The sequence below is a fragment of the Aotus nancymaae genome, unplaced genomic scaffold (assembly GCF_030222135.1).
Source record: "Aotus nancymaae isolate 86718 unplaced genomic scaffold, 86718_ANA_hifiasm-v0.15.2.pri h1tg000036l, whole genome shotgun sequence".
NCBI lineage: Eukaryota > Metazoa > Chordata > Mammalia > Primates > Aotidae > Aotus > Aotus nancymaae.
The window spans coordinates 61139585-61164688 of NW_026988450.1; the positions used below are offsets into that span (position 1 = coordinate 61139585).

General features: G+C 33.3%; 1 protein-coding gene across 1 annotated transcript in view; it reads right to left on the reverse strand.

Annotated features, from left to right (window-relative positions):
• CSMD3 (CUB and Sushi multiple domains 3) overlaps positions 1 to 25104 on the reverse strand; it is a 1293678-nt gene that overhangs the window by 296410 nt on the left and 972164 nt on the right. Inside the window, exons 28-30 of the mRNA XM_012443291.2 lie at positions 20631 to 20822; positions 10760 to 10898; positions 7837 to 8024 (exon numbers count right to left, since the gene is read on the reverse strand). Coding sequence (XP_012298714.2) covers positions 7837 to 8024; positions 10760 to 10898; positions 20631 to 20822 — 519 coding nt within the window. The remainder of the gene's footprint in view (positions 1 to 7836; positions 8025 to 10759; positions 10899 to 20630; positions 20823 to 25104) is intronic.

Sequence of the window (25104 nt, forward strand, 5' to 3'; positions counted from 1 at the left end):
TCCACAATTCTCATCCTTTACGTATGTATATACAAGAGAAAATTAAAATTAAGATTAAAATTGTATTTTGATCGTTTGAAATACTTTTAAGCAACACTTCAGCAAATAAAAATCATAATGCAATACTCAGAACCAATTTAGAATAAAATTATGATAAATAGCTACATATCAAAACTTTTGCATAGCAGCTTAAAATGTACAAGGCTACAGTAATAGAAACAGCATGGTACTGATACCAAAACAGAGATATAGACAAATGAACAGAAGAGAGGCCTCAGAGTAATGCCACACAGCTACAACCATCTAATCTTTGACATATCTGAGAAAAACAAGCAATGGGGAAAGGATTCCCTGTTTAACAAATGGTATTGGGGAAACTGGCTAGTCATGTGCAGAAAGCAGAAACTGGACCCCTTCCTTACACCTTATATTAGAATTAACTCCAGATGGATTAAAGACTTGAACATAAGACCTAACAACATAAAAACCCTAGATGAAAACCTAGACAAAACCATTCAGGACATAGGCATAGGCAAGGACTTCATGACTAAAACACCAAAAGCACTGGCAACAAAAGGCCAAAATAGACAAATGGGACCTAATTAAACTCCAGAGCTTCCTTACAGCAAAAGAAACAATCATTAGAGTGAACTGGCAACCAATAGAATGGGAAAAAATTTTTGCAATCTACCCATCTGACAAAGGGCTAATATCCAGAATATACAAAGAACTAAAACAGATTTACAAGAAAAAAAGAAACAAACCCATCCAAAAGTGGGAGAAGGATATGAACAGACACTTTTCAAAAGAAGATATATATGATGCCAACAAACATATGAAAAAATGTTCAACATCACTGGTCATTAGAGAAATGCAAACCAAAACCACATTGAGATACCACTTCATGCCAGTTAGAATGGCAATCATTTAAAAATCAGGAGACAACAGATGCTGGAGAGCATGTGGAGAAATAGGAACATTTTTACACTGTGGGTGGGAGTGTAAATTAGTTCAACAATTGTAGAAGACAGTGTGGCGATTCCTCAAGGACCTAGAAATAGAAATTCCATTTGACCCAACAATCCCATTACTGGGTATATACCCAAAGGATTATAAACTGTTCTATTATAAAGACATGTGCAAACATGTGTTCATTGTGGCACTGTTTACAATAGCAAAGACCTGGAACCAACCCAAATGCCCACTGATGATAGACTGGACAGGGAAAATGTGGTACATATACACCATGGAATACTACACAGCCATAAAAAATGATGAGTTCGTGTCCTTTGTAGGGACATGGATGAATCTGAATCTGGAAAACATCATTCTCAGCAAACTGACACAATAACAGAATATCAAACACTGCATGTTCTCACTAATAGGTGGGTGTTGAACAATGAGAACACAGGAACATGGGGAGGGGAGCATCACACACCAGGGTCTGTTGGGGGTGCAGGGGAGGGACAGCAGGCAGTGGGGAGGTTGGGGAGGGATAACATGGGGAGAAATGCCAGATGTGGGTGACGTGGGGATGGAGGCAGCAAACCATATTGCCATGTGTGTACCTATGCAATAATCCCACATAATCTACACATGTACCCCAGAACCTAAAGTACAATAAATAAAAAAATGCTGAAAAAAAATTTCTTAAAGGAAAATTTGTAAATCCAAAAGCTCAGACTAGAAGAGGAAAAATGCAAATTAATAAGCAGTATTTATCTTAAGAAAGGAGAAAAAGGATAAACAAATCTAGAGAAAATAGAAGGGAAAAATAATGTAGATAAAAGCAATGTTAATAAACTATTAAACAGTATTAACAAAAACATACAGCAGCAAATAAAGTAAGATAATACTGTGAATATTTTCATGTCAATAAATGTGAAATCATGGATGAAAGAAACTAGTTTTTAGAAAAAGAGTTTTTTAAATCTAAGATGAAAAAGCAAATCTAAATATATTTACAACCATTAAAATTTCACCACCTTAAATCACTGGGGTCCATAGTGTTATGGTGAAGTTCTAGAAAACATTCAAGAAAGAGATGATCCTATCTTATACAAATTATTCTCGACACTAGAAAATTGAGAATGCTCCCAAATTTAGGCAGGTATTGTAATCTTGATATCAAAACCAGAAAAGGAAAGTATAAGGAAGAAAAATTATAGCCCAATCAGAGGATACTAAATTAATGATAATGATACAGGAGTTAAAAAGAAATTATTTAGGCAGATAGTAAGGAAGTCCTTGGCAAGGTTTTCCTTTTAATGAAAGGTAACCTCCAAATAATTTTATTTATATTTTTAAAATTGTTTTAATTTTTTGAGGCAGAATCTCGCTCTGCTGTCCAGGCTGAGTGCAGTGGCAGGATCTCAGTTCACTGCAACCTCCGCCCCTGGGTTCAAGCAATTCTCCTGCCTCAGCCTCCCTAGGAGCTGAAATTACAGGTGCCCTCCACCATGCCTGGCTAATTTTTGTCTTTTTAGAAGAGATGGGGTTTTACCATGTTGGCCAGACTACTCTCGAACTCCTAACCTCAAGCGATCCACCCGCCTCAGCCTCTGAAAGTGCTGTCGAGCCAGACTCAAATCATTTTCTTTTCTAACAAAGAGAAGCCTGTAAAATCGAGCTGCAGACGTAGACCAGCAAGCCAGAAGCCTGCATAGGTAAATGCCCACAGCTGTGCCCATAGGAAAAGGCTACCTGGGACTAGGCTTGTCCAAAATGGGGACTCCATCTGCCCTCTTGCCAAACCACGAGTACAGTAAAAAGACAATTTGGCACCTGACAGGCAAAGACCCTATTTGCATAAGAAGATTCGGGTGGGGCAACTAGCCTTCCTAGTACACAAAAGGTCATACATGGTCAAACCAATCTGTAGGCCCTATGTAACTCAGACACCACCTCCTCAAGCCTGCCTATAAAATCTGATGCAGTCAACAGCAAGCCTACTTTCCCCTTTAGGATACCCTCTCTCTTGCAAGAGAGCTTACCTCCTTTCTCTCTCTCTCTCTCTTTTTTTTTTTTTTTTTTTTTTGCCTATTAAACCTCCACCGCTAAACTTACTTCTCGTGTGTGTCCCTGTCCTTAATCTTCTTGGCACCAGATGGTGAACCTGGGTATTTTCCTCAGACAACACCACCACTCCAATAATACATTTTTGTAATAGATAGTAATAATTCAGTGGCAATATATACCATAGTTAAAACAATTAATAATAGTGTGTTGAAATCAGCCGAATATATTAAAAACAAACCAAAAAAAACAAACTCGTTTTATTCCTCAAATGTTGAGGGCTTAATTAAAAAATTAAAACAACTATAATTTTCCACAACAGGAGTTTCACAAAGGAAAATCATGATATTTTCAATTGCTGATAAAAAGTCAAATGATAACACTCAATCTCTATTTTAATTAAAATTTTTGAGAACACCGAAAATAGAAGGGAACCTCTTATAATTGATAAATAGTATCTTGGGGCAGTATACTATATTGGAGAATTGTGTGGACTTTGGAACCCACTTTGAATTAAATTATAACTCTGCTGTATTACTTTGGCAAATTACATAACATTGCCATGTTATGTAATTTGTAGAATTCTTCACTTGTAGAAGTAAATAGATTTTATGTACAAATTACTTTGAAATGTATCTCAATAAATAAAAACTAAAACATATTAGCCCTTAATATTGCCAACTATACCTTAAAGTAAAAAAATATATTCTTTTTAAAATCGGCAATGACACAAAGATAATGTTGATCACCACTTCTATTTGATGTGGTCCTTAAATCTTTATTAAAAGCATTAACTCAAGAAAAAGATTTGAAGTATGTACAGATTAGAATGAAAGAACTGTCAGTATCTGCATAAACTCCAAAAAACAAACAAACAAAAAACTCTACATAAAAGTTATAACTAGTGAGTTAAGCAACTTTGCTAGATACTAGAACATTATAAAAATTTATTGTGGACCTGTTATTAAAAACAACCAAAAACTCAAATAAGGTATTACATAACAATGGAAATATAAGACATTTAAGGTTAAGATGAGAAAACTTTTATAAAAAAATTAAAAATCATTACTGAAAGGAATTATGAGTAAATTGAGAGATATGCCATATTGATAAATGGAAAGATTTAAAATTACATATATTTCAATTTATTAACAAAAGTTTATAAGTTCAGTGCAATCCCTATCAAATTCAATGGATAAGACAAGCTTAATTCTAAAATCTAAATAAAAATTATAAAGTTTAACAGACACTAAAGTGATTAAAAAAAAAATAAGGTGGTGTACTCAATCTACCTGATTGATATCTTGACTTATATTGTAAAGCCATGGTAGCTTTAAAGTAAAAAGTGTGTTCTTTTTAAAATCTGTAATGACACAAAGATGTCTATCACTACTTCTATTTGACATGGTACTTAAATCTTTATCAAGAGCATAAGTCAAGAAAAAGAATTGGATTATGTACAGATTAGAATGAAAGAACTATCACTATCCATGTAGATAATAAAAAAAAAAACTTTACAAAAAAGTTTTAACTACTGAGTTAAACAACTTTGCTAGAATTGAAGTATGAGATGTCAATTGAGATGTCTTGGCCTGGAGACAGAAATATAGGCCAGTGGGACAGAATAGAGGATTCAGAAACAGACATAGAAACTTGATATTTGACAGCAATAGCAATACCTGCCCATGAATGGTGCTAGGACAATTATCCATATGGAAAAAATAAAATTAGATTCTTAGCTTGCACAAACATAAACTTCAAATGGACAAAAGACTTAAAGGTGAAAAACAAACCTTTAAAATTTGAGATACAAGTTTAGGAAACTGTCTTTATGAGTACTCACAGTAAGGAAGAATTTTTTAAAACAAGGCATAAAAAACAAACCATTACAAAAAGGAAGGATTAAATATTGTGATATTGATTTTTAAAACATTTGTGCAGCAAGATAAGGCAGAAATAAAGTAAAAATATTTGCCAAAGGTGGTGGTAAGATATTTACTACAACATAAATAACAGTTAAAGGATTAATAGTCATAATACATCAAAGATTCCCTACAAATAAAAAAAGAAATAGGAAACCAATTAGAAAAAAAATGTTCAATGAAAGGAATATTCAGATTTTTAAAAGGAAACCTCAGACTGGGGGCAGTGGCTCACACCTGTAATCCCAGCACTTTGGGAGGCTGAGGTGGGCAGATTACTTGAGGCCAGGAGTTCAAGATCAGCCTGGTAAACATAGTGAAACCCTGTCTTGGCTAAAAATACAAAAATTAGCCAGGCAAGGTGGTGCATGTCTATAATCCCAGCTACTCGGGACACTGAGGCATGGAAATTGCTTGAACTTGGGAGGCGGAGGTTGCAGTGAACTAAAGTCGCCACCGCACTCTAACCTGGGTGACGGAGCAAGATTCTGTTTTAAGAAAAGAAAAGGAAACCTCAGTATGCAAAATAGGAAAAAGATACTCAACTTAATAGTAATAAGGGAAAAGGCAATAAAAACAACGATGAGGTATCATTTAACAAGATTAACAACTTTCAAATTTAACAAAAGCACTAATTTTTAAAAACTGTGGAATTTCTGAAGCTCTCACCCTCTGATTGTTGAGAGTTTAAACTGGTATGGCCTCTTCAGAGAATAATTCGCAATAAAGAGTTACATTGAAGAGGTTCATACCCTTTGACCCAGTAATCCCACTGTCATGTATTCAGATGTCCTAAAAAGAATCTCACAGATATGTTCAAGATGACGTGCAAAAAAATGCTTATTTCATCATAATTCATTTCTGGTATCAATAAACTCGGACAATCTAAATATCTATCAGCAGAAAAATTTATATATTAACTTTGATGTAGCCGTATGTTGCAGTAATATAAATAACTTAATAAACTAAAGTTATATGTTTCTAACTTTGATAAATCTCAAAAACATTGAAGGGGCCAAATCAGTTTTCAGAAGGATACATACATATATAAGAAGAATATAAAATTTATGGAAAAATAAGAAATACAAAAATATGTGCAAACGTGCATACATGGAAAAGATAAGTATCAAATTCAGGATTAGGGGGATACTAGAATGAAAAGAGCAGGAATATCTGAAAATGACCTTAAATGCTCATTATGGTTTTCCTAGTGGCCAGTTAGCCAGGTCCCCACAAGTGGTAAGGAATTATCTACCAGGTGGTTAGAGTGGTGTTGTGGTCAAACTCACTCTCTCTAAAAGTGTTTCTAACCCACAATCTCAAGGTCTAAACTTCCCCCAAGCATCTTCTGATACAGAGCAGGTAGCATTTGCAGAAAACCCCAATAAACAGCCAGCATCCCAAACCTCATTCTCTGTGCAAAACAGCCTGTGTATTTTCCTACTGACAAGGCCATTTTCTTGCTTTTCCTTGTGAAATGAGAGACTTACGGAGGGATCAATCTTTCCACTGGAATGAAAACTATACTATGTTTATGTCCAGCAGATACCCTTGCCCTGGCAAACAGTTACAAGTTATGACAGAAATACTGGAGGACTCCAAGCATCTGTTTCTTGCTGACCTGTGAGTTTCATTTCCCTAAAAATGTCTTCCTTATCCATGTCATGTTGTGAAATTTATCGTGAGTGCTTATGATAGCCTTGAAGAGACTAATCCCTGTTCATATGGCAAATGCAAAAGGAGTTTCCATTGTATATGTAATATTTGATTTTTTTTAAGACATGAATAAAGGGATCTGAAGCAAATATGGCACAATGTTAATTTTTGTCAAGTTGGCAGGTGGATGCTTTGAAGTTCATTATTCTATATAATTTTCAATTATTGAAAATATTAAACAAATAGTAACAAATCAAAGTATGTATTTTCAGAAATCAGTTGATAACTTGAGGTGAATTATCAGCATGCCCTTCATGGTCTCAATAATTGAAAAATAAATTTAAACTTTACACAACCTGAATCTAAATCAGTTTCTATAAACATAAACTATAAAATTTTAGAAAAATACATTTATAAATATACATAGGCATTCTAACATAATTCATTTAAACAATTGCAGAAGTATTCTAAAACATTATAACTATCATTTGTTCCCCCATTATGAATATTGACATATTTAAATATCTGTAGATTTTTTCTTAGAGACAAGGTCTTGCTCCCCCAGGCTGGCCTGCAATAGCATGGTAATATCTCACTGCAGCCTTCATCTCCTGGGATCAAGTGATCCTCCTGTGTCAGCCTCTTGAATAGCTGGTACTACAGATGTATGCCACCCCTCTTGACTAATTAAAAAAAAAATTGTAAAGATGTGCTCTCACTATGTTTCTTAGGCTGGTCTCAAACTGATGGGCTCAAGCAATCCTCCTGCCTTGGCCTCCTAAAGTGCTAGGATTATAGACGTGAGCCATGGCACCCAGTTTACATATTTTCTGAAATACAATTATCCTCTACTTTGTTCCCTTTATGATTGAAAGTGGTCTCCAAATGACGGTATTTGACTGAAACTTCAGCTTCTAAAAATGAGGCTTTTTTTGTACTTTTTGTTTTTTAATATTGTGTGGCTCCAGCCAACTCCTCCAATATACTACTTGTTAATTTGTTTGCCTGATACATTTCCTTTGGTAGTAATTAGGGAAATGCTAATTTCCTTCTCACTAATAAGAAAAGTCTACAGTGTGAACCCTTTAATGAGATGAACCGTACATAGTCTGCATTTAAAAATGCACATAAAACTAACCACAAACAATGGGGCATAAAAAATTATTCTCCGGTATAAAATAAAATAAAAAACAAAAAACCTATAATTTAAATTATGATGCCAGCATGGAATATTCATATTTACCTTTGTATTCTAGATGAAATCCAGTGTAACTAACAGATCCATCACTCCGAAAAGCCAAATGCATGGTATTTGAACTGCTTTCTATTCTCTCTGGTAACTTGCTGTCTTGAAAACTTCCAATCAGTGGGCTATTACTGTCTGGTCCATCATAGATATAGAGGAAGTCATAATTTGGTTCTATGCTAAAACTAAAAAAAAAAAAAAAAAAAAAGAAAGAAAGTAAAAAGAAAGAAAAAAGGGAGAAAGGGAAGTAGGATAATTATTAGTAGGCTAGTAACTATTATAGTTTTAAAATCAAACATTAATTCAGTATTTAAAAATAATAAAAGACACTGTCAAAATAAGCTAATATAAAAAAATCTCTTGGCAACGACACATTTAATATGAATATCAAGCAGAGGAAAAAGAAAAAAAAAACTTGGCATTTTACATATTTTTAAATTAACATTGTATGCATAGAAAATATAAGTGATTGTAAGACAAAGAGTTTAGCTGATGAAAAGATACAGGATTTGGAGTTAGAGGATGTAAGTTGAAGAAGCCTTGTTTCTGCCCTTGTTACTGACATATTCTTATGTAAGTTATTTATGTGGGGGATAATATATATTTTTAAAACTTTTTCATTCATGTATTTTGCATCATGAAAATGCAAACTATTTTTTTCTTCATCAATAATACTCCAAAACTTATGAGCATTTTCAATGCTCAAAAAATTAAACTCTACATATCAGATATGAGCAAAAGTTGATATCAAAAGTTGAAATATATCATTTACATTTAAATTACTCAAAAGAAGCATTGCACATTATATTAGGCATTCTTTTTCCTGAAAGCAAATATATTTTCTTCTTATAGAACCTTAATGCAGGAGATATCAAACCAATACACTGTCAGAATTAGATAATGTGTGAAAAAGGATGTTTTAGCATGTAAATGATTCAAATCAATTGTGTTAATATTGCAAGATTTGCGTAATAAACTTGCCTTAACATTCTTCAAATGTATAACAATTGTACCACAATGATCATGGAACCCATATATTTAGAAGACAGGAGACATGCAATCAATTTCTCTATTTCCTAATTCATACTGTGATAGAGAAACATGAGTAAAAGGATAGATTCATTTAGGTCAGCAAGAAAAGTCAACCAGTTCATGATATAAAATGAAATCAGTACAACCTGCCATTATTGAACATCTATCGGCAGAAAAACTACTTTGTCAAGTTTTACCATATTTGCCTGCATCTAAACGAGATTTGTTAGGTGAAAGATATTACTGCTGAACCTACAGAATTTATAGAAGTTAACTTTCCACAATTCTCATCCTTTACATATGCATGTATAAAAAGAGTCCAGCTACTCAGTTTACTTGTGCATAAACAGTGGTTAAGAAAGAATGAGGCAGTGCAGAGGTTCCCAGACTTTTCATACATACGAGCCACTCTAACACAAGAAAATTGGGAGACCATCATACTATTATATTTTGTTTTAATCTATTCCGTAGCTTCAAAAATGTAGTTCAATTAACTTATTCTGAAATTTTTCAGTGGATCTGAGGCCTGAATTGTTAACCGTTAGTAAAATAATGTAGCAGAAATCAAAGATTAAGCTGTATTTCATTACTTATTACCCTTGTTCTGAGATAAAATACAACCTCTGAATTTCATCTCTTCCAACATTAATCTTTGATAGTAACTACAACTTCCTTGTCTATCTCCATTGGGAGAATCACTAGAAACAAGGGCTTTGTAAATGACATAGTAGTATTTATTATGAATGGAAGGCTGAAAGCTTTAATGGAAAACAGTGTATTTCTTTTAATTTGTAGTTTAAGCCTAAATTAATACTTGAAATATTGTAACTTCTTTGAAAATGAAATTGAAACAAAAAATATTCTTTTTAAGAAAATTTTAGAGACTAGCTGCTATGATTTTTTTTCCTGAAAAACTGAAAGTGCATGCTAAATATTACCTTATGTATTACAAGGTACTTTAATAAATATTAATCCTTCTTGCCAATAGTCCTGCAGTATAAGGAAGAGATTATGATTTTCATTTTACCAATGAGTACATTAAGGCTCTTTAAAGTCAGTGGTCTCCCTAAGGCCACATAATAAATGATAGTGCTAGAAATGAAATTTAGGTCATGGACTTCATGTAATATATCCTTCTACCCTCAAGTTATTAATTAGAATAATTTTATAAGTAAACTAAGCCCTGTATCATCCATTTTTGTATTTCTAATGCCTGTATTGATGTTTCCTCAACTGGGAAAATGGAAATAATCATAGCACTTCCCTTGTCTTATAACAGGGTCCTGGCTTAAAACTAACATTATCGTTGTGTTTGCTTTGGTATTACCAATTAGCAATGTACCACTACAAATTACAAAAATAAAACTTTCATTTATTTACAATTTTGCTAAAGTTTCATGAGTTCAGATTATCTTTGCTTAGGAAAAAAACTGGCCTCAATATGTTAAAAAATATCGTATATTTAGGCTTAACATTTTACATAAATACTAAGCAGCTTTAACACACCGGTGGCAGAAAAAGAAATTGTGTTACTAGGGTCAACATAGTTATTGCATCAACTTTAGACAAAAAAGATTGGGGACTTTTCCACTCAGAAAATCTTCAAGTTGCTATTATCTAACACTTCTAATGAAATATTCAGGGAAAGAGGCTAGATTTTGTAAAAACAGCTATTACCTTCATGTGGGAAAATGGAAACTCACTCAAATAAATAACTTACCCAAGGTAACACAAATGGCAGTGGCAGAGCTAGAGCAAGTATTATCCCTGGGATTAGTAAAAAATAATAAAAATGCTATATTAGAAATAAATATTATCTAGTGCAAATGCTAAAGCAAAATAGCCAAAAGTATATATATTTTTAATGCAGAACTATGTAAGAACTCACCTGATGAATGCCAAGGAGATAACATAGTCTGCATTGACAGTGATAGTCCAGTCACAGTCCCTGCTATGTGGATATGGATGAGGGAAGTTTGGCGAGAGAATAAAGCCTGAAGATCCTGTTAAATTGCCTCCACAGGGTGCTTTAATTTAAACAACGACAACAAAAAAAAACTCTTTAAACATTAATACAATTTATTGGCTATCAATATTTCTGAAATCACTTCTCCAAAAGGGTTTATCAAGCTGTGTACAGAACTGACTTTCATAGTACCCGATGCTTGAATACAGCATTATGTTTCAAGAAAGCCATATATTATTAAATACATGCATGGAAACGTGCATGGATACATAAAATTTAGCTGCTTTACTGGCTTCAAGAGACCAAAAAGAATGCATATATACTTCTTTCTCTTTCTATTATTATTTTGTTCCTTGTCAAAAGGAAAACATTGAAAAAAGTGGTAAAGATGATTTTCCTCTGGGTACCAGGAAAAATCAGAAGATTAAAAATTAGAAACAAAACAAAGCAAAACAAAACCTCTAATAATAAATGGAACAATAAGATATGAGATATGCAGCTTATTTTCATGTCTTTCCTGTCACCTTTTATGTATTTAGTACAGTTATTGCAGTTTCAAGCAAAGGTTTCTGTAACACTTCAATGGAGAGCTTCAAAAAATTGTCAGTGAAACTCAGAGAATAGATTCTTTAGGGGATTACTGTTGAAGTTTGTGAAACAGAGTTTATGTTCAAGAAATTATATGTTACACAGAACAAAAAATGAAGAAAGATATGGAGGTCTTCTGTGGTGGGGTGGGAGAGTGAGAAATACAAATACACACACGCACGTGAGAGGCATTAAGATTGGGATTTTCACATTCTCATGATGTCTCCTGCACATAATCAGTACATCAGCATTCTTGTCTCACATGGTTTTTTAAATTGTAGTTTTCTGAGATAAATATGAGCATTCAGTTATAAAGGAAATGAAATTTTTTGGACTGCATAAAACTGGTTTTGTAAGGAGAAGAATTTTGATTCTGGCAACATTTCAGCATTTCTGTTCTTTGCATGAGTTTAGATGTGCAATATCATCACTACAGTTTGGTAATTTTGCCATTGTCTGTTGTCTGTTACTGCCGTCCTCCATGCCCCTCTGCTACTCTTGTCTTAGTGCATCAATCACTCAGAAAATTCTCTCAGCTCCTACTATATTGAGAATATCTAGTTGCTCTGACTTAATACATTCACTACTACTTTCCTATTGTTTGTATATTTTTGTGGCACGTTATCAAATGATTAGACATAAACTGCTTCAGTGTTCTGCAGTCGTCCATCTCCAAGCTTAAATGCCTCCTGAATCTTTATAATCCCAGGATAGAGTCGCTTCTAACCAAGATACCACCCTCAACCTGGTCACATAATCCCTCTCCCTTATCCAAACCACTTGTTCAACTATTTATCTCCCTTACTGTTCCAGGCTTCCTCCACTTCATCCACAAACATGCTCAGGTTTCTTTCATCTTAAAAATAAAACAAAGTACCCTATGACCTACTTACTTTTATTTTTTTTTTAAGCAGAAAAATGGCTTACTGTAAGGAAACACCCTGCTTCATATGATTTAGATAAGCCTCATTTATCATGACTTAGATAAGCCGTCTTTGTTTACTCTCTTGTTTATGGCAAGACACAGACCCTGCCAGTTCCCAATCTTTGCTTCTAGCGGAAATGCTTGGTTCACTGATTAATCTAAATAAAATGCTTGTGAAACAAACTTTCATTATGTTTCCCGCCTTCTTCTAGGCTCCTGAACTTTGTCCCACTCTCAGCTTTAAGACAGCACAGGGTAATTCCAGAGAACAGGCTAGATTTAGAGTACAATATTCTCTGATCTATTCTATCAGGCTGCCCTTTCCTCTGACATCACACCTGGTTCTCTCTAGCATTGTTTAGCCCTTTTTAAAAAAGGAAAAAAAAACCCTTTTTGTCTAACTCCTGAGATAGGTGCAGATATTACAGACTTAGTAGACTGGCAAAGCAGAAAACCAAAGCAGAAAAATGTTTCTTATGTTGTTTCTCAAAGAAAAGTGCCAAGATATTCATCATGAGAAAAGTTATCTTAAGGTTTAAAGTTATTTTTATTTTAAATTATGCTTAGGGAGACACAATAATCTTTCTACTACTTAGAGAGTCCAGATTAGATGTCCTTTTTTTTTATGATACAGGGTCTCAGTCTGTGGCCTAGGCTGGAGTGCAGTGGCACCATCACAGCTCACTGCAGCTTTGACCTCTCAGGCTCAGGTGATCCTCCCACTTCAGCCTCCCCAGTAACTGTGACTACAGACATGCGCTAAGACACCCAGTTAATATCTTTGTGTTTTTGGAGACACAGAGTTTCACTATGTTGCCCAGGCTGGTCCTGAACTCCTGAACTCAAGAGATGGACTCACCTCAGCCTCCCAAAGCGCTGTGATTACAGGTGGGAGCCACCATGCCTAGATGTCCTTATGTGGTCCCTTCTACCTCTCATTCTTTTCTCAACCACTGCCATCTCTTTTAGCCACGTTGCTCCCAATACAAACATTTCTTAGCTTATACTTGATTTCTGCATTTATAATAATAATAAAGACTTTGCTGCTTTTATCTTTCTCTTCATATCTGCAGTCATTCTTAATTGTTGATCTTTATCTTCAATTCACCATTCTAGTTTCTGGAATTTTAGAAACTAGTGTTTCTGGGATTTTCTTCTAATGTCTTTATACAGACTTCAGTTTTATTATCATGCACTTCTTCCTTTACTTCTTCTTAGAATTTTGGTGATCTCCTGAGTTCCTTACCTAGTTCTCTTAATTTCTACTGTTACATCTCTCCTTGCTGACCATATGAAATTTATGATTTTTATCTTCTAATTTTTTTACACTGATAACCTTTTACTGTATCCTCCTACAGATTTCTTGGCTGAAGTCTAAACCATACACAGGAGTGTTTACTGGATATTTCTCTCTGTAGTCTATTGGTACATCAAACATAGAATAGCCTAAATACTCAACCTCAAAGCTAATTTGCTTTTTCTCCTAGGTTCCTAAATTGTTAGATGACCAGTACCATCCACTTGTAGTCCCAAGCTACAGGCCTAAGAGTCTTCACTTTTCTTCACTGCATTTTTATATCCAATCCATCAAGAAGCCCTGCCAAGACTCCACCGTGTAGCTATTTTCAACCTGTCCTTCTTTTCTTGCCTACTACCATTAGGTCTAACTTTTCTCTCTTTCTTGAATTATTATAATGGATACTTGGAATAATTATTCCCTAATTTTTTCCCAGTGAAAACATCTAATCGTACTAAGTCTAACATAAAATTCTGCAGGTGTTTCACATTGCCTAAAATATAATGTCCCAACTCCCACAGAGCCTTCATGATCTGAGCCCTACAGCCTTTCCAATTTCATCAACCACACTGTATATACATAAATTATACTCAAATGCTATCATAGTGCTTATATTTCCTTGTTCTTCCATGACTTTGCTCATTTTATTTCTTTTTCCTGAAATGTCTGTTTCCTTTCTACCTTTATATAACTATAACTTGTTTTAAGATTCATCACTGCCTCCAGGAAATTTTCCTGTAGACCCCAGAATGGGTGCTACTTCAGCTCTCTCTAAACCATTCTGGTATCCATAGTAACCTCTGCCCATCTATGCTGCTTCTCTTATTGTATTTTATTTAAATATTCCATTCAGGTATCAGTATTCATCACTAATATGAAATATCACCCCTCTGGTATCCATAGTAACCTCTGCTTATCTCAGTTATTTCTCTTACTGTATTTTATTTAAATATTCCATTAAGGTGTCAGAACTCATTGCTAATATGTAAGCTAGACACTCTGTCTACATTTTATTTTATACCTAGAATTCAGTACATACTATGTATTTCATAATGTTTGTTGAGTTGCTAGTGGCTCTTTATATTGATCATGTATATAGTGAAGATGATTGTACGGATGAATGCACAATCTAATTTGTAGCTATGTGTTTTAATAAAAACAGCAAAGTACTTTGCCTTTGAGCTCTAAAATATGTGAATATGAAAAAAAGTACAATAGCAAATGTGAATATAAGCATACCTTGGAGATATTGCAGTTCAGTTTCACATCCCCACAATAAACCAAATATAGCAATAAAGCGAGTCACAAAACTCTTTTGGTTTCCAAGTGCATATAAAAGTTATGTTTACACTGTATTGTAGTCTGTTAAGTGTACAATAGCACTGTGTCTAAAAATGTACATAACTTAATTAAAAATACTTTACTGCTAAAAAGTGCTACTGGTCATCTGAGTCTTCAGTGAGTCATAATCCTTTTGCTAGTGGAGGGTCTTGTCTAGATGTTGATCGCTGCTAACTGATCAGGGCAGTGGTTGTTGAAGCCTGGGGTAGCTGTGGCATTTTCTTAAAATAAGGTAATAAAGAAGTCTGCCATATTAATGGACTATTCCTTTTATGAAAGATTTCTCTGTACCATGTGATGCTGTTTGATCGCATTTTACCCACAGTAGAACTTCTTGGAGACAATCCTCCCAAATTCTGCCTCTGCTTTTATGAACTAAGTTATGTAATATTTGAAGTTCTTTGCTGTCATTTCAACAATGTTCACAGCATCTTTACCAGACGTAGATTCCACTGCAATTAAATCATTTTCTTTTCTTGTCCATAAGAAGCAACTCCTCTTTTGTTCAAGTTTTATCACAAGATTGTAGCAGTCCAGTCCCATATTCTTCAGACTTCACTTCTATTCTAGTTCTCCTACTGTTTCTATCACATCTGCAGTTTTTTCTTCCACTGAAGTCTTAAACATCACTTCACAGTCATCCATGAAAGTGGGAATCAACTTCTGCCAAGCTCCTGATAATACTGATATTTTTACTGCCTCTCATGAATCACAAATGTTCTTAGTGGCATCTAGAATGGTAAATTCTTTCCAGAAGTTTTTAAATTTACTTTGCCTAGATACATCAGGTAAATCACTATCTTTGTCAGCTATAGTATTGTAAAATTTATTTCTTAAAGAATGGCACTTTAAAAGTCAAAATTACTCCCTGATCCATGGGCGGCAGAATAGATGTTGTGTTACTGGCATAAAAAACATTAATCTCTTTGCATAACTCCATTAGAGCTTTTGGGTGACCAGGTACATTTTCAATGAGCAGTAATAGTTCAAAAATAATCTGTTTTCCTGAGCAGTAGGTCTCAGTGGTGGGCTTAAAATATTCAGTAAACCATGATGTAAACAGACATGCAGTTATCCAAGCTTAATTGTTCCATTTATAGAGCACAAGAAGAGTAGACATAGCATACTTCTTAATGGGCCTAAGATTTTCAGAATGGTAATGAGCACTGGTTTTATTTTAAAGTCACCAGCTGCATTAGCCCCTATAAGAGAGTCAGTCTGTCCTTTGAAGCTTTGAAGCCAGGCACTGATTTCTCCTCTGTAGCAATGAAAGTTCTAGATGGGACTATAACAATAGAGCTGTTTCATCTACATTAAAAAATGTTTTTTAATGTAGCTACTTTCATCAATGATCTTAGCTAGATCTTCTGGATAACTGATTGCAGCTTCTCCTTCAGTACCTACTGCTTCACCATGCAATTTAATGTTATAGAGATAGCTTCTTTCCTTAAACCTTATAAATCAACCTATGCTAGCTTAAAAGTTTTCTTCTGCAGTTTTTTCACCTTTCTAAGTCTTCATAGAATTAAAGACTTAGGGCATTGCTTTGGATTAGGCTTTGGTTTAAGGGAATGTTGTGGCTGGTTTGATCTTCTAGCCAGACCACTGACTTGCTTCCTATCTGCAATAAGGCTGTTTTGCTTTCTTATCATTCCTGTGCTCACCAGAGTAGAATTTTCAATTTCCATCAAGAAGTTTACCCTTGTATTCATAACTTGGGTAACGATTTGGTGTTATCAGCCTATCTGGGCTTTCAACCAGCCTTCTTCACTAAGCTTAATCATTTCTAGCTTTTGTTTGAGAGTGACAGATATGCAACTCTTCTTTTCACTTGAATGCTCAGAGGCCATTGGTCTAATTTTAATATTGTTTATCAGAGAATAGGTAGGGCCAAGGAAAGAGAGCGATGGAGAGGAATGGTTAGTCAAGGGAGCACTCAAGACACACACATTTATTGGTTAAGTTCACTGTCCTACATGGGCATTTGTTTGCGGCACCCCGAAACAATTACAATAGTAACATCAAAGGTCACTGATCACAGATCACAATAACACATAAAATAGTATTGAAAAAGTCTGAAATATTGTGAATTACCAAGCTATAATACAGAAACATAAAATGAGCATATGCCATTGGAAAAAAGTCTATTAGGACTTGCTTGGCACAGGGTTGCCAAAAACTTCCAATTGTTTAAAAAAAAAAAAGTAATATCTGTGGAGTGCAAGAAGTGAAGTGAAATAAAATTTGCTATGCTTATGTACATAATTAGTTATGTACATATGCAAAAAAGACCAGAATGGTAGCAAAATGTTCTTTGTGATTTTTTTTTTCCTCTTGAGTTACATGTCATTTTGGAGAGGGTAGGAGAGTGATTCTGTTTGTTTCAATTTTCCTTGTTTTTTTATAAGAACATTGGTCTTTTTTTTTGTTAGAAATTGTATAGAGATGCATGCATACGTCTAATTATATAGAGATGCATGCATACGTCTATGTTATACATATATATCCTTTATCACAAAAGATTTAAGAAAATTTATTGCATATATTTTAATATATGTAGATTTTTAATAAAAGTTCCTCTAAAATTCTTTTTATTCTATTATTTACATTATTCTTCTTCTTCTGAGACAAGGTCTTACTATGTTGCCCAGTCTGGTCTCAAAATCCTGGGCTCAAGTAATCCTCCCATTTCAGCCTCCTGAGTAGTTGGGAACACAGGTATGCATCTATTTGAATTATTTATCAAAGATTTCTTAATATATTTCAATGCTGTGGTTGATTTTGAAAATCTGTGAAAGCCAATGAGAAAAGTAGAGACATTATCTGACGTATGTAAGTCCGAAACTCTTAGTGAGTAAAGAAAATTATCTTTTAAATATACTCAACTTTAAATCGCATTTAGATGCGCATCTCTGTTTTTACCCATCTAACCATAAAGCATTCAAAATATAAATCAGATATTCATGAACTAAGTTTTCTGTTAGTTTTTACATAATTCTAACATTAATAGTTTGTTCTGAATGTAGTGTTTTCTAAGGCAGTTACATGAGCATCAATCATTGATAACTATTTTACAATCTTCTTAATTTTTTTCTCAAATTCAATTTTATGTGTGTCATCTTTCTTTCTCAAAAGCCCACTCACATTAATGTCTTTCTTATATACCTTCATATTGAATGCTGTTACTTTCCCACTGGCAATGTCAAAGTAATTTTCACACTGTCAATTTTGTTGGAATGAATTCTATTAACACTCATAAAGATGACATCCTTCTGTTTGGTACTTGCTATAAGACTGACTGTTTCTACATGCAAGCAAGCAAAATGCTTTATGCTCTGAGGTCTGAGACATAGAATTAGGGAGTTTCTAAAAAGTTCAGGGTTTAATCTTTGGCATGATATTTCCAATCGTGAAGTTCTTTCTTATCAGTTTTAGAGGTCAGGCTTTCTGCAGCCTTAGCAATTTTTCAGACTGTTTTTAAAGGTTATTTTCTTCCTCAGAGAAGCTCCAATTTATATCTTCTCCTCAATCTATCTTTTCTACCAAAAATAATACACAGTATCATTATTTATAAAAAAATTTCACACAACCTGGTTAATTTAAGTAAGATTTAGTATTCAGTTTTTTCTTTTTCTAGAATAGGACTTGCTACCTAACCTGTATTCTTGTCTAAAAATGGAAATTTAAAACAGCAGGTCTCAGAACATTTTCATCTTTTGTATCTTGGATTTTAGTGTTATCTAGAATTTTAGCATAAGCCATTTAATATTTTAAGATTCTATGTAAAAACAATTGGCCTAAGTTAGCCCTTCTGGTAATTCTAATAAGCAACATCCTTTAGCCAAATGTAAGCATCACAATAAAGCAAGAAGTTCTACAATAAGATTTTGGTGTTTTATAATTTCCTCTTTACGTAGATATTTTCTTCATGAGATATGTGGTCAAACTCCAATTAATTAGAATAAGAAGTTTTAATTTAAGTGAAACTTTTTAGGTTAATTTAGTAGTAAACAAACTTGAAAATTTTGAAACAAAAATGAAACATTTCAGTCTCTTTCTTTGCAAACATTTCTTAACAGATTTTTCCCTGATCTTCTGAATACACTTTTAGTAAATGTAAATTAATTGACGTTTGTTGATTTAGAATCTTGCAATGGTACATGAACAACAATATATGTGTGAATAGAAAAAGTATAATGGGAGATACGGCTAAATCTGAACTGTTCAACCTATGCCATTATTTCATGCTTTATAAAAGGGTCTCCAATAAGTTTGCTTCTTTGTCATCTGCCTTATTTTTTATAGCAGATATCTAGAACTGTCTGTCTACTGCCTGATGGTTTGGGCCTTTTTATGTTTGTTTGGTTCATTTAGTGTTTTTAAAATCCAACTTATAAAATAGAGAAAATGTGATGTAAAACTTTTTTTTTTTTTTTTTTTTTTTTTTAGTTTTTATTTCACTGGAAAGTAAGTTCATAGGAACAGAGAACTTTTCTGTCCTGTTTTGTTGCTAATTTCCCACTGTTTAGAACAGTGCCTGAGATACAGTTAATAACTAATGAATTTGATTTTGTAATTTTGTTTGGGGAGTTACAAGATGGGGTAAAATAAATCTGAATAATTGAATGTTTGTGCTTATTAACTTCTGACTGAAGAACTAAAACTCTTTTCCTATTTCCATGGGACTTTCAAAAATAAGTCACTATGAAATTTATGAGTTAGGTATAAGTGAACAAAAATAAGATTCTCCCTCTAAAACATAATACAGTTGCATATGCCAAATTCTATAAGAAACACAATGATGAACAAGATATGGAATCTTCTCCCAAGTCTTACAGTGTAGTGAGAGAGAATATGTAAATAAGTAAAATTTTCAGTAGAGAAAATATAGTTTGTTCAAAATGTATTGTAAATTCAAGATGACACAAATACTAAAACACTTGAACAGAACAAAAAGGTTTAAGATTAAACTAGTTTAATTATATAGCAGATTTTCTAACTATTTTTATTCTAAAAGTGGGACATTCCTCTAAGTCTTTCTCAGACCCAATAATAATATGTATTTTAATTTTCTAGAGCCTGACTTGGAGATTCCATAGCAGAGCACAGAGACAAAAGACAGATAGCTGGCAGTATCATCCAGACCACTACAACTTCTTAGATCATCCAAATAAAAACTGATATTCTTTCAGATTACATTAATTAAATGGAAAGACAAAGCTTGGAAATTCTGACACAGATCCTATAATATTTTCTTTCTTATATGAAATAACCATTTTAGAGGCAAAATCAATATGACCCATTTTAATATGGAGTCTGAATCCATTCTTTACAATTTAAAACCAATGGATAACTACAATTACATAGTAAATATAAGGTGATAGAATTTTTCAAGAGCTTTGATTCATAACTGTTTTAGAATCTTAGAACCATTGAAAAGTTAATGAAATTATTAATCTTTATGCCGTGGAAAAATAATAATCATTTTACAGTTTTGTACATTTTGAGGAAGTTAACAGTCCTCTGAAATCTTAGACTGTCATATAGAATCTATTCTAGAATATGGTTCTTAAAACATCAATACCAGTTTTTAGCCACTGTTTTATGTTCACATAAAATTTTAATTGTTCTTTAATTCATACCTATACAGACTGGTGGGCTGGGCTGCCAGAAGTATCGATTTTCTACCTGAATGCAGGTTATTATTTCCTCTCCTTGAAGTTCATATCCTGGGTCACATTGAAAAACGACAGTGTCCCCAGGTTCCCTTCCATCCCCATTTCGAGTCCCATTCATTGGGACCCCTGGGTCACGACACGCAGTGGCAACAGAACCTATCAAAAGACAGAGACAAAATTTTAGTTTTGATAACTACAAAAATCAATTTCCATATATCCCTGTGTTTTAGAAAATTAATTTTAAATATTGTTGGGTCAATTTTTAAATGCTATACAATACATACTTTTATTGTTATTTTTAAAATAATTTATGTGCTAATTTATTTGAAGAAGTGGCACAGCATTTTAGTTGTCAAATATTAGTTTCATTCAACATTATTAAATGTGTTGTGAAAGACACTGAAGAGTATGTAAAGAAAGCTTCATACTGGGAGAATATATTTGTTTGGAACATATCCACAGAGGACTTATAGCCAGAATATGTAAAGAACTCTCGAAACTTTAAAAAGAACTAAATTAACAATCAATCCAGTTACAAAATGAGCAAAAGACATTTCAATGGAAACAATATCAGATAACACATGAAAAGACATTCAACATCACTAATAGGGAAATGCAAATTAAAAACCCCAATAAGATATTACTACATAAATTTCAAATTGGCTAAGTTTTAAAAAACATATGTAACAACAAATGCTGGCAAGATTATGGAGAAAACTGGATCACTCATGCATTGCTGGTGTGAATGCAAAGTGGTATAATCACTCTGGATAGGATTATGGCACTTTCTTATAAAATTAATCATGCACTTACCACACACTCTAGCAATTGCACTCTTGAGCATTTATCCAAAAGAATATAAAACTTATATTCACATGAAAGCCTATACACTGATAGTCACAACAACTTTATTCATAATCACTAATAACTCAGGACAACCCAAATGCCATTCAACAGATAAATGGTTGGGCCTGGTGCAGTGGCTCACGCCTGTAATCCCAACACTTTGGGAGGCCGAGGTGGGTGGATCACCTGAGGTCGGGAGTTCAAGACCAGCCTGACCAACATGGAGAAACCCCTTCTCAAAAAAAGAAAACAAAAACAAAAACAAAACAAAACAAAACAAAAAACAGATGATAAGTGTTTAAACAATGATAAATTCATGCTGTGGAATATCACTTAGCAATAAAAAGGAATTATTTCTATGTATGATTAGATGAATTTCAAAGGAATTTTGCTGAGTGAAAACAATATGATATCAAAACATTATATACTATTTAATTATTTTATACAACATTCTTGAAGTGACAGCATGTGTAGTGGCTCACATCTGTAATCCCAGCACTTTGGGACATCAAGGCAGGAAGGTTTCTAAATTTCAGGAGTTTGAGACTAGCCCTGGGAAATTAATGAGACTCTGTCTCTACAAAAAATAAAAAAATAAAAAAATTAGCTGGGCATGGTGATGCGTGCCTGCAGTCCCAGCTACTTGAGAGGCTAAGGTGGGAGGACAGTTGAGCCTAGGATGTCAAGGCTTCAGTAAGCCATGACTGTGCCACTGCACTAAATTTATAAGTGAATTTGTTTTATAATATCCATCAATGTTTCTCAGCAGAGCACTAAACAGAGCATCATGCATCACAGGATCTGAGCAATTATAGTTTTCCATTATGGATAGAGATCTTTTATTAAAATGGTATGTGTGTGTGTGTGACTTAGTCATTAAATTGTTCTTAACTTGCTTTGGAATGGTTTCAACTAAAACTAAAATTGACCTATTGTATTAGTTTATTTTCACACTGCTATAAATAACTACCTGAGACTGGGTAATTTATGAAGAAGAGAGGTCTAATTGACTCACAGTTCTGTAGGCTTAGCAGGAAGCATGACTAGGAGGCCTCAAGAAACTTACAATCATGGCAGAAGGCAAAGGGCAAGCAAGCACATCTTACCATAGCAGAGAAGGAGAGAGAGAGCGAAGGGGAAAGTGCCACACACTTTCAAACAACCAAATCTCATGAGAACTCACTCACTATCATGAGAAGAGCAAGGGTAAAGTCTGTTCCCATGATTCAGTCACCTCCCACCAAGACCCTCCCCTGACATGTGGGGATTACAATTAGAGATGAGATTTGGGTGGTGAGACAGAGCCAAACCATATCACCTATGGATTGATTTTATAAGTGGAGAGTGATGTTTGACATACAAGGTTTACATTTTGGATGTTTTTATTAGAAAGAAGTGACATAAATGTGAAAACTGCTATAGCTTTCAAATTGAATAATAGGAATAATATAAAAGGTTGTGAAAAATACTTCAGTTTTGTTTGAGATTTACAATGTGCTGGACTCTGTTTACAGGACGATTTCAACTTAAGATTTACATTCTCAAAAATAAAAATGTTTGTGTAACAACATTAGAAAAACATATTGAAATGAAAGTAGCCAATATCATCATGTTTCAGCTGAGTATGACAGGAAAAAAAAAAAAGCTGTGTATGACAGGAAAACAGTGTTTTACACTGCTGTCAGAATTACCAGGCTGAAAGATTTAAAGTGGGGCGTAGCAGCTAAACTATGGTTTTGGTATGACAGCTAATATATAATATGTGAGAATAAACATTTGTATTTGGGCTTAGTTGACTTGAAGGAGAAAGGGGTAAATCTCTCAATTTCATTTTTCTCTCACTTAATAAACAAATTAGGAGTAAGATTTTGTATCACAAGAAAGAATTATGGGGTTTAATGAAAGACCAAAGAAAGCTTTTTCCTCTTGGTATTACTTGAGTTCTGAAAGCAATCAGTTAAACACAGACAGGAACAATTACTTGCTGTAAATGCCATTGTCGTTTTTTTTTTTTTTTATTATTCAAAGTTTGGTTTTCATACTGTTTATGTTCTTTGTTGTAGATATGAAAAATTACAATAATTTTAGCATCAATCATTCTTCATCTGTATTAAATAGAAACTGTAGTCATTTTAGAAAATAACCATTTAAGGAGATATGCTATATATATCTTCAAATTAGAAGTCAGATAATCTTACATAATTAGAATAATTTAAAAAGCAATTATATAATATTTAAAAAATTTTATTTATTTTCATGTAATATTTAAATATTATATGATATTTAAAAACATATTTTAAAATAGATCAATAATTTTATTTTATATGTACTTCTAATTTTTTTGAAGCATACAATTCTCAAAATATATGATCCTTATTTGAATTTTCTTTTTGTTATTGTTGTTACATAAAATTTTAAGTAGAAGTTTGATTATCTTTATCCTCTCCTGTTCTGGAACAATATATAGAATGTTTCTATAGAATGAGGATTTGTTTGGCAATTAAGTATTTTAATTTATCAACTATTTTAAATATGTAAAAATTAAAACATATAAATCAGAAAATAGTATACTGACTACCAATGTATTAACATGGGTAATTCACTCATTTACTAAATGTCTTTATTTTAAATTACCTCAAATTTATTTAGTGAAATGAATATCCATATCTTTGTTTTATTAGATTTTAAGTCTGCTATTCATGCCTCCTTTTTCCTAACATAAATATGCAAAGTAAACAGAAATTCCAACAAAGATAAAGGGACTTAACGACCTTTTTGTCTCACCAGTAATATCATAAAAGGAGCATTCTGGAAAGTGAATAATAGGCTTATATGTTATAACATCCAAATATAATTTGTGTTTGACTTATAAAATCCCATGAAACTGTCAATAAAAAATGACTTCCCTTTCTTGTTTTCTTCACCTCAAAAGGGCTGGCCATTTACATTTTTGGTTAGTCTAGGATTTATCAAGTGGCTAGTCTGTTACACAACTGTAGATTGCACTCCTAAAATTAGTTTATCATTCAGTAGGAATAGTAATAGTCACATAGAAAGAGTACATAAATAGAAGCATATGTGAACAGCTAATAATGCTAATATGTAATACTTATTGAGCACATTCTACATTTAAAATGCCAAGCTATATGCTACATCTTGATTTGAAGGAAGTCTGAGTACTATTATTACCCATATTTTTCCATTGAGAAAATTCAGGCTTAAAAAGGCTAAGATGCTTTCCCAACATCACATAATTACTTAGGGACAGTTAAAGTACAAATGCAGGTAGAAGACCTATCCAAGGAACATTTCTTAAATAAAAGTGATAGAACCTTTATAATAAAATGTGCTTAAGTGTTGAATAGAGCATAAAACTCAATGATACGATTATTTAAATGGAAGTCTCTGAAACACGCTATTAATCTTTAAGTGTCATTTTAAAATCAGACAAGCAACTATCTACCTATTATTTTGACTAAAGTAGTTCAAAAACCTACTCATTTATGACAGCTTAAATGTATTAATTTCTTAAAGAATATTTGCACAGATAACATTATAGCCTTATTAATAGGGTTCCATTGTTATATGTCAA